This window comes from Tupaia chinensis, unplaced genomic scaffold (genome assembly GCF_000334495.1).
Source record: "Tupaia chinensis unplaced genomic scaffold, TupChi_1.0 Scaffold000704_1, whole genome shotgun sequence".
NCBI classification, from domain to species: domain Eukaryota; kingdom Metazoa; phylum Chordata; class Mammalia; order Scandentia; family Tupaiidae; genus Tupaia; species Tupaia belangeri.
The window spans coordinates 2,446,263-2,457,224 of record NW_006160227.1 but is presented as its reverse complement, the minus strand read 5'-3'; the positions used below and the strand labels follow the sequence as shown (position 1 = coordinate 2,457,224).

The 10,962-nt window shown below is 53.6% G+C and overlaps 1 protein-coding gene across 1 annotated transcript in view; it reads left to right on the top strand.

Moving 5' to 3' along the window:
* NR2C2 (nuclear receptor subfamily 2 group C member 2) overlaps positions 1–10,962 on the top strand; it is a gene marked incomplete in the record, with an annotated part of 89,571 nt that overhangs the window by 55,732 nt on the left and 22,877 nt on the right. The window contains 2 exon segments of the mRNA XM_027776665.1: positions 4,889–5,089; positions 7,694–7,796. Of these exon segments, the coding sequence (XP_027632466.1) occupies positions 4,889–5,089; positions 7,694–7,796 (304 nt within the window).

Here is a 10,962-nt window from a genome sequence, read left to right as displayed (position 1 = left end):
CCACGGTTCACATCCCGGACCCGGTGGCTTAAACTCACGCCGGGTACATGTGCGTGCGTGCCCAAGATCCCGAGAGGAGAATGGAGAGGAAGGGATTGTGGCATGACCATGCCCCCTGGGGAGTGATTTCTCGCTTTCTGTCTCTCTGTCTCTCTCTCTCTGTCTGTTTGGCGAGCACATGCGCCCTATAGCAAAAAAAGAAGAAAAAAACTCTTAAAAAAGTTGCAAGTGATTAAATATATAATCATTGTACTAAATGTAACGCTTTATCTTGAAACAGTGCTGCACTTTGTGGAGGTGGTAAACTTAGGGAGGACTGTGTCCTTGAGTTACTGGGAGTGCTGGACGGAGTGATGAGACTCGAGAGGGGAAGGTGCAGCGCCAGCCATGGGGCTCAGACCACATGCCCCCTCCAGGGCGCCCTGCACAGCTCGCCCCAGCTGCTGCCACCTCTGTGCTTACCTCATGTTTCTCACACAACATGTGGAACAACATGGGGAAACAAACACAAGATGTGAACTACGCTAAAATTACTCACTAATATGTTCACCACCGAAGGACAGAGGTACCCTTTCCCAGGCATTTTATCAGCTCTGTACGCCCAGACCATAACAGGTCTTACAATCATACAGAAAACAGAACATCTCTTCCTTTTCATTGCTGCCAGAGAGAGAGGGGAAGAGCAGTAGAGAGTAATAGAGAGGGGCGAGCTCAAGCACTCCCCCGCCCCAGTGGCTTGTGCTTACACTGAACTCCCTTTCCATTTTTCTATCTTGCCAGGATTTGGGGCACCATGTGCTCCTGGCGGGGTCAAACCGTGGGGACTGGGATTCAAACCACTATTAGTCATGTAAGAGCCAGCTCGCTTAACCACCGTGCCACGAGACCAAGACCAGCCTGGCCTCCCTTCCTTCATTGCTCCTCTCTGTCCAGTTATTCTTCGCAGGCAGGGAGTACAGACATTTGTCTGAGTAAAGAAATTAAATGAAGTTTGTCTCTCACGTAGTTCCCTAGGGCTGCCACAGTAAGTTACCACCAATCTGATGGCTTTTTAAACAACAGAAATGAATTCTTTCACAGTTCTGGAGGCCGGCAGTCCGAAATCGGGTCGTTGGCAGAGCCGTGTTCTCTGTGGCGATTCTAGGGAGGCACCTTCTTTGCCCGTCCTAGCTTCTGGTCGTTGCCAGCCTCCTTGTCATTTCTCGCTCAGCTCCGTCACTGCAGCCCCTGCTCTGCTGTCACATGGCCTTACGAAAGCACCGGCCATTGGGTTGAGGGCCCACCCTAAGTCAGTAAGACTTACGCCAAGGCCGTATTCGCACATCAGACCACATTCACAGGGACTGGGAGTTAGGACTTGGGCATATTTGGGGGTTACAGTTCTACTCACAGCACCTCTCCCCTCTCCTCCATACACACAACTTCAGTTTTAATGAAGTTGCATGCAGCGTTGGAATTTGCATCCTGTCTCACTAAATCAGTTAGTGTTTGTTAGCAACATCTTGATTTGGATAATGGTCACTCTTACCCACTTGGGTATTTGAGAGACTTTCTTCTCCCTACATTTTTTCCCCTACCTACCTGTTTTGTCTTTAATTGTTGGAGGGTGCCTCTGCTCACCCGAGATAAACAGAGCACACCCAGGGAGGTGTGGTAACCCCAGTCTTTTCTCCTCTGTTTCTCCATCCTGTCGGGCTGTAAGCGTGCGTGCCCAGGGGATCGCATGTTTCCTGAGCCTTTGGAGACAGTGTTCAAGTTGTAGTCGTTGAGCGCAGTTCACTGGACTCCCACGTAGTTGACTGTGGTTCGCATCTCGGAACTGCGACCTTAAACTCACACCGGCCGTGTGTGTGCGTGCACGCGCGCACCCAGCATTTCAAGAAGAGATTGGAGGGGAAGGGACTGTGGTGTAGCTACCCGCCCTGGGGGGGGTGATTTCTCACTTTCTGTCTCTTTGGCAAATGCTTGAACTCTATTAAAAAAAAAAACTCTAAAGAAAATAGAAGACAGGGTTTTGCTGTGTCTTGATCCTCCTGCCTCAGCCTCCCAGGTCATTGGGGTCACAGGCTCGTACCAGTGCATCGTCCAGCCTTTAGGTGAACTGAGACTTGAACTCAGGCCTACAGCGTGGGCCGCCTCCCACGTGGTCTCTGTCACAGAGCACAGCATCCTAGCAGCACGTGACACCACACTGGGCCTCCGCCCACATTTCCGTATTTTCACGGAGGCGGGCCTGGAGACTCCTCAGTCACGTGACTGCTTCATTTCTGCATGGGGTAACGGCTTAGGGAGGAAATGAGAATTGATAGGCAGGGAAGGGAAGTCAGTCACTGGCTTGCAGATCTCGGGGTTGGACAGGGCCCTTCTGAAGGCCACCCTACCTGGGGCAGGCGATCCTAGCAGCTGAGGGAGGTGTGTGTCTGCAGTCTTGGAATCAAACACTGAAATCTAATCCTTCTCCCGAGGCCGTCTGTCTCGTGTTTCGCTTTCCGGGAGACTGTGTATGCCACAGGTTGTGACAGCGAAGAGACTGTCCTCCCCTCTCTCTGAATGCGTTCTCCCTCAGCCTCAAGCTTTAGACTGTCATGGAAAGGATGCCGCGTACCGGGCTGCGCGCCCAGCGGTCTCCAGCTTGCCCCTTACGTCCCGGTTCTGCTGTCCTCCGGCCGGGCCGTGGTGTCCCAGTGCCTCAGCCTGCAGGGCTGCGCCTTCCCTGGCCTCCTCTCCTGCCTCAAGTCCCTGCTCAGTGTCACTCCTTCAGAGCACTTCCTCCCAAGGCTGCCCCCAGCTCCTTCCCCACCTCATGCCCTGTGCTCTGCTTTCCATTTTCTACGGTCCACTTTCTGCCGACTAGTACGCCGTAACGTTAATGCTCTTGTTCGTTCCTTCCGGGACGGTCAGCTGCATGAAGGAAGGGCCTTCATGTTGTTCCTATCCCTCCCCAAGCACCGCAGATAGTGCTGGAGACAGTGGGCACTCGGTAAGCATTTGTTAAGAGATTGAATCTTTTCTTGTCTGTTTCATTTTAATTTGAACCAACCAACATTGCCTGATGTTTTCATAGTGGAAAACGGACAAATCTGTTGCGTTAGATGATGCAAATTTGTTGTCTGAACCTTGGGCTTTTATTTTATTTTAGAGAGAGATTTTTGCTCTAGGGTGCATGCACTCACTGGAGAGACAGAGAGAGACAGAAAGCAAGAAATCACCCCCCCAGGGGGGATGGCCACACCGCATTCCCTTCTCCATTCTCCTCCCAGGATTTTGGGCATGCACACACACGGCATGGGTTTCAAGCCTCTGGGTCCGGGACTTAGACCACTGTCGGCCATGTGGGAGTCCAGCGACATAACCATTCTGTCATCTGCTGCTCCCAGGATTTTATTTTATACGAGCAGTTTATCGAGAGGTGGCACAAGGCTGGCTCAGTGGCCTGGTGGTTAAGGCAACTGGCTTCCACGTAGTTGACCCCACGATTCAAGTCCCAGACTCAGTGGCTTTGAGAAGCACTGTGGGCAGGCATGCGTGTGTATTGCATGCCCCGAGTCCCAAAAGGAGGGGACTCTCTTCTGTCTGCCCACTCCCAAGGGCATGTGTTTTCTCCTCTCTGTCTCTCTCTGGTGAGTGCGCAGCCCCTGTAGCAAAGAAAGCCAAAAGGAAAAGAGGCGGTGCAAATGCCAGACCCCCATAAACACATCGTGTCACAGGAGACTGGGTCCCAGCCAGGGGTGCAGCACACCTCCCTTATCCAAGAGCCCTGCTCACCATGGGCCTGCGGGTCTCCCGAGAGAGGCGCAGGGCTCCCAGCGGGGCACCTGGCCTGGGAAAGGCCAGACGGGAGCTAGAGCAGCTGCAGAGAGCTTCACAATAGGAGTGAGAGGTCGCTCTCACCGCACCCGCTACTTGGTCGTGGCCGATGTGGTTAAGCCAGGACTGGGAAGAGGCAGGCTGTGAGAGCTTGGCTCCTGAATGTGGACGCCTCAGGAGAGTCAGGGTCAGGGCCTGCCACCCGCGGTGCCTCCCCACAGAGAAGTGTCTTCTCCTCACATGCCAGGCCCTGCGCTGTGCCTGGGGAAATGGCAGAGAGTCATCCGAGTCTCTGTCCCTGAAGACCGCGGACCAGGAAGTGGGAGTGAGTTGGAGGGCAATCAAGCAAGGACTCCCTGTACCCTGTCACTCAGCAAGTGGGCCTTTGCTTCATGGAGGAGAGGAAGCAGTCATTCCCAGGGTTTGGCTTATGCGGATCAGTATTACCTCAGAAGAGTTAGGGTGCCCACCTTTTTTCCTTCCGTTTTTCCTAGCGGGTGTGTACACTTGCTGGAGAGAGACAGAGATGGAAAGTGAGAAAGTACTCCCGGGGGTATGGCCACACCACAATCCCTTCTCCTCCATCCTCCTTCCTTTCCGGAGTTTAGGCACACACAGGTGTCCGGCATGTTTTCCAAGCTACCTGGTCTGGGACTTGAACCATCCAGTTGGCCATGTGGGATCCAGTCACCTAACTACCACACCATTGGCTGGTCCCCCACATTTCTTGTTATCCCAGGACAGGATTGGTTGGTTGGTTGATTTTTTTTCCCTTTGGTTAAACCCATCATCTGTTACTTACTGTCACCTTCACTTCATTAAAACAGAAGGGGACATTTTTATTTTTAAAATAATGGGGAAATATAATCCTGGAATAAAATTAGCTTTGTGAAATTCTTTTTCTGAAAAGCTCACAGTTGTATTTTGTTTTTTTCACTTCACCACGGACTGGTGAAACTGCATCTGGGACCAGCATTAAGTCCAGGACCGGCACTTAGCAGTCACCTTTGGCCACCCCCGCAAGTGCACGGACAGGTCCCATGACGCTCCGTGAGTGCAACCTCCATCTTGTGTCTTGTAGATTGTGACAGACCAGCAGACAGGACAGAAGATCCAGATTGTCACCGCAGTGGACGCCTCTGGGTCTCCCAAGCAGCAGTTCATCCTGACCAGCCCAGATGGAGCTGGAACTGGGAAGGTGATCCTGGCTTCCCCAGAGACGTCCAGCGCCAAGCAGCTCATCTTTACCACCTCGGACAATCTCGTCCCCGGCAGGATCCAAGTAAGGCCTGCTGACGTGTGTGTGTTCTGTTCTTCCTTCCACCTTGGGGGCCACATCCGTCCTCAGGGGACCTGCAAACATGGCAGGTCGCTACTCTGGCCGGCACGACAAGCCAGCAAAGGAGTGGCAAGGCCCAGCAGGCAGTGGCAGGGTGTGGGAGTTCAGTCAGCAGAGGCCCACGGGAGACTGGCCAGAGCAGGCTGGCTGTGAGGCCACTAGAGGGTTGTTTTCAACCATGGCCAGCAGGTGGTAGCTCTCAACACGAGACTTTTCCACTTGGTCAACAACAGCGTCTCCGCACGTAGTCGCCTTGCCTCAGCCTTCCAGCTGAGACTTTAGGCACACGCCACCACACCTGGCCCACGGTGTCTTTTCTTAAGAGAGATTTTTGCCATGGGGCTTGTGTTCTCACCAGAGAGACAAAGTGAGAAATCAACACCCCAGAGTAGGGGGATGGCCACATCCTAATCCCTGCTCCTCCGTTCTCCTCCTGGGATCTTGGGCACGCATGCACACGTGCCCAGCGTGAGTTTCAAGCCACTGGGTCTGGGACTCGAACTGTGGCCAGCCATGTGGGAGTCCAACGACATAACCACTATGCCATTTGCTGGTCCCAGCCCATAATATCTTTTTTTCTTTAGAGGTTTTTGCTACAGGGCACGTGCGCTCACCAGACAGACAGAGACAGAAGCGAGAAATCACCCCCTGGGGGTATGGCCACGCCGCAATCCCTTCTCTTCCATTCTCCTCTCGGGATCTTGGGCACATACGCACATGCGCCCATCGTGAGTTTAAACCACTGGGTCCAGGACTTGAACCGTGGTCGACTACATGGGAGTCCAGCGACATAGCCATTACGCCAACTGCTGGTCCCATATCTTAAAGGCACCTCCTGGGGCAGACCACACACAGCCCGATGAGAACTCCCTTGTTTCTGACCTCTGATTTGTCCAAATCCTCAAACATGATTCCAGCTCTTCACTGTGGTCTTACCTGCTCCTGTGCAGTGCTGGCCTGGCCCCTCAGTTCTTGTCTGTCCCTGCTCTGGTTGTGTCCACTCTAGCCAGGCCGGATGGGCCTGCAGTGGTGCACAGGAAAGAGGGGAGGACTGCAGAGAGCAGCGTTGCTGCTCGGCGTGAGGTCAGGAGCACTGACTTTCCAACCCGATACCCGTACGGAGACTCACGGCCAGTGCCCTGTGTGGCCAGGCGTGGAGTGTGTTAGTCGGGGTCAAGGTCAGACCCCTTTACCGTCCGTCCGCTAGATGTCAGAGGGCGTGTATGCATGCCGGTGAGAGAGAACACCCCCAGCCGCGCCTGTCACCCTGCAGCCCTTCCTCCGTTTCCCCGTCCTGTCAGGGTCCGGGACACGTACCTGGTGTGTGCCTCTGGGGCCAGAATCCAAACCGTGGTCAAGCACGTGGGCTCCGTCTCCCTCTGCCCAGCACTTAACTGCTATGCCACGTGCTTGCCCCGTCTGTCTCTCATTGTTAATATTTTAATGAAAACGCACACCGTACGGGATTGCTCGTTATCATTTTATGCACAGTTCAGTGGCGTGGGGTCTGTTTATGTTGTGGCACTGCCATTCGTGTCAGGAACGCTTTTCAGCTTCCCACACGGAAGCGTCTGTCCCCACTTCCCCACCCCTGGTACGGCAGGTGCTGGCGGTGCGTGTTCACAGGTGACTCGGCATAGGGTTTCTGTGTGTGCCACTGTGAGTAAGTCGTTCAGGGTTTAGCACTGGCTCAAAATCAGGGACATGTTTTATTTATTTATTTTTATCGAACTTCATTTACTTATTTGCTTGCTTGTTTGTTTGTTTTAATTTAACCAGAGAGGGACAGAGTGAGAGCGAGAGAAACAGAAAGTGAGAAAGCAAGCTGCCAGGTCCAGGACTCAAACCATGGTTGGCCATGTGGGAGTCCAGCGCTCTTAAACCACCATGCCACCTGCTGGCCCCAAGGGACACGTTTCATTAACAGCTGTTTCTCAGTGTTCCACACTGGTGCCCGTGACGTGTTCTCCCAGACGAGTAGCGCCTTTGCCACCTGCAAGTGAGGGCACACAGCTGGTTTCAGGGGCCGTCAGCAGTCACCTGTGTTGGCGCTCCTACCCGCTCCCTCAGTGAGGAACCGAGTCGGTGACTGGCCCGTCAGAAAGGTCATGAGGCGTTCTCTGTTTTCTCTGCAGCTGCATCACGACTTTTCGGACAGCCCAGTACTTAATAAAGCTTGATTGTTTCTCTGCCACATACACCTCACTGCATATGTGGAGTGGACCTGTGGGAGCAGGGAGACCCTTCAGTGTTCATTTCAGGTGGTGTGGGTGTGATTCCCACACGGCCCCCCATCTTAGGAGGCCGTGGTAGCCAGGCACAAGAGCAGATAAGAGAGCCAGGGCCTGAGCCCGGAAAGCCGCCCAGCCGACGGGAGCCCAGTCCAGTGGCAGCCACAGTCTGGGCGTCAGAACAACTCGCCTGCGCCTGCCGGAATTTCCCCGCTCTGCCCGGAATTCTCCTTAGAAACAGACCAGAAGTCGATAGGTCCACATCACCGTTAGGGACATGGCTTTTACTCGGTGCCGTTTGTCTCCTGCTCCTTAGATCGTCACGGATTCTGCTTCTGTGGAGCGCTTGCTCGGGAAGGCGGACGTCCAGCGGCCCCAGGTGGTGGAGTACTGTGTAGTCTGTGGGGACAAAGCCTCCGGTACGTGCTCCGGGATCCTGGCCCCAAACGGCCCATCACCCCATCTGTCAGCAGTGGGCAGGAGCTCATTTAGGAAGAACTACTTTTTGGGGGGGAGGGAGAGGTTTTTGCTATAGGGTACGTGCGCTTACCAGAAAGACAGAGACAGAAAGTGAGAAATCACCCCCCCCCCCCCGGGAGATGGCCACGCCACAATCCCTTCTCCACTCTCCTCTCAGGATCTTGGGCATGCACGCACACGTGCCCAGCGTGAATCTAAGCTACCGGGTCCAGGACTCAAACCGCGATCAACTACATGGGAGTCCAGCGACATAGCCATTATGCCATCTCCTGGTCCCAGAAAGAACATTTTTGTAGGTTTATTGGTTTCTGATGTAAACCTCACTCTTCCTTTTTTTAAAAGAGAGGTTTTTGCTGTAAGGTGCGTGTGCTCTCCAGAAAGACAGAGAGAGAAAGACAGAGACAAAAAGCAAGAAATCACTTCCCGGGGGGGATGGCCACACCACAGTCCCTTCTCCATTCTCCTTTTGGGATCTTGGGCACGCATGCACACGTGGCCCAGGTGAGTTGACATTCCTGGGTCTGGCCCTGGAACTGCGTTCGACTACATGGGAGTCCAGCGACTCAACCATTACGCCATCTGCTGCTCCCCAAACCTCACTCTTCTTATTGGGGTAGTAATGTAAATAAACCAGTTTATCAGGTTGTTAGCATCAAACCGAAAAGTCAGGAGACTGTGCTATCTGTTGGTGTTGACCCAGTGTCTGGTTTTATGTGTGCGTGAGAAAGGAGTCACGCCCGGAATGGAGGCAGTGCCTGAACAGGGCGCTGCTGTTTCACGCGGTGTGCTGCACGTGTAACTGCCCCATCCTAACCGGACCGTGTCATCCCTCCACGGGAACCCGGTGTGACAGACTGCTGCAGTAGAGGGGGAGCATGTGCTTCGGGCCAGAGGCCATCGCACCTGTGAGTGGGTGGCTGAGTGTGTGCGTGCTGAGTTAAGCCCATGCGTGGGAGTTTCGTGTCCTTGGGGGAGAACTCGTGGGCTTCCGTTGAAGGATGCAGATGAAGGAACTCTAGAGAAGCTGTCCTCAGGTCAGACTTGGACCTCCTGGCTAGGGAGCCATGGAAGGGAAGTGAGGCGGCAGGCGGGGATGGGGAAGCGTTTGATAAGGGAACATGCCTTATCATGGCGTCAAGGGCGAAGGCCTGAGATGCGGCCTCCCCAGCAGCGTCGTCATGAAATCGGGTTACTAAGTAAGACAGAACCAGAGAGACATCCGTGGTCTGTCCCTGCTGAAGCAGACGGGGTGTGATGTGAGAGAGCGCTTTGTGAGCCTGCAAGGGCGAGCTGAGTGATGACTGGTTCCACTTTATTCTCTGGTCACAAAATTCACAGGCACTTGGTCGCTTCGTAGTCGTTTGGTTCTATTTTGTTTTGTTTTATCTTATTAAAGGGAAGTTGGACCAAAATTCTTAGAAAGACAGCCCCAAGCAAAGCATTGACAGAAGCTCAGCAGCCCCAGTTCCCCTCCAAGCCGGTGACACCATTTTGCTTGGTGGAGCCTGGCTCTGCTCCACTCCCGTCCTCCCCGTCTCTGAGTCCCTCTCTCCTAGGAGATGGCAGACAGTGCTGCCTTTGGCCCCAGTGCCTTCAGTTCAGACCTCTTTAGGCATGCGTTCCTTCCCTTCAATGACGTCTTCCCCCTTCAGAACGCTGGAGCAAGGAGCAGGCCATCCGTTCCTTCTGAACACCCATCATTTTGTCCTGAGAACAGGCACTCCGCAGACCTTGAATAAGTGGATAGCCGTAACAGAAAGGCCACGGAGTCTGCCATGCCCCCATTTTTTTTGAGAATAATTATTTAATTATTGTTTATTCATTATTATTATTTTGTTTTAATTCGACCAGAGAGAGAGAGAGAAAGTGACAAAGCAAGCCACCAGGTCCGGGACTTGAACCGTGGTTGACCATGTGCGAGTGTCCAGCGCTCTAACCACCACGCCACCTGCTGGTCCCCCGTGCCCCATTTGTTAGTCCTCTCGTGCACTTACAGGGAAAGCCTAGTCCTAGGTTTCCAGTGCTGTTGTCTCCAGTAGTGGGAGTCAGTGGGACAGAGAGGGAGCTCAAGGATGCACACTTCAAGGGAGGGCAGACGGCATCCTCAGAGGTGGTTTTAGCAAGGCTGTCCTTAAAAGAAAACTTGGAGCCTCCAACTGCACACGTGGGAGTTGATTCCTCCTAGTTGAGCTTAGAGCGCTGAGGTCCTTTGTGGCCACCCTGTGAAATCGGGTTCCAAGTAAGACAACCAGAGAGTTATCCATGGTCAATCCGTGGTCAGTCCCTGCTGGAAGCAGACGAGGTGTGAAATGTGTGAAAGCGCTTTGTGAGCCAGGAAGGGCGAGCTGAGGCGGGGGGACTTTGTAAGTCACTGGTAGGCAGCTGGACAGAGCAAGACCCTGGACTGTGTTAATAAAGTCGTCCTAGGGTGTGTTAGGGGCCTGGTAGCTAATCTGGTGAGCCACGTGGGGACCTTCTCTTGCCCTGGCCTTTGAGGCACAGCCCCGGTGCTTCTCCCCCAGGAGAGCTAGAGGGCCCAGGGCGGAAATCAGTGGGAGTGAAGGCAGGAGTGACAGCCTGTATTAAAGGCACCCATACGTGTCTGCACACGCTCCTGGAGCACGGAGCGGAGCAGCTTCCCAGGCTTGGGTGTGCACATGTGGACAGTGCTCAGCCACCGCCTGTGCCCACCTACTGTGTGCTGAGAGCCAGGCTGCAGTTTGCCAGAGGTCACATAGCCCGTGTGGGCTTTAGCTTTTCCTTTATCACCTGAGAAGTGTACTTTGTTTTCTTTTAAGGAATTATTATTTAACTTTATTTATTTAGTTGTTTGCTTATTTTAATTTGGCCAGAGAGGGACAGAGAGAGAGGGAAAGTGAGAAAGCTAGCCGCCAGGTCTGGGACTCGAACCATGGTTGGCCATGTGGGGATCTAGTGCCCTCAACTGTCATCTTCAAAGTCTCCTTTAAAGATTACAGGGAAACTTTGTGAAGGAAGTAGCCCTTACATCTAATGTTCAGGCCCGTGGTCACCCACATGGCTGCCGGCATCCGACAGCGTCTGCCCCAGTCACTGGATAGATGGACCCTCCCACGGCCGGAGGCG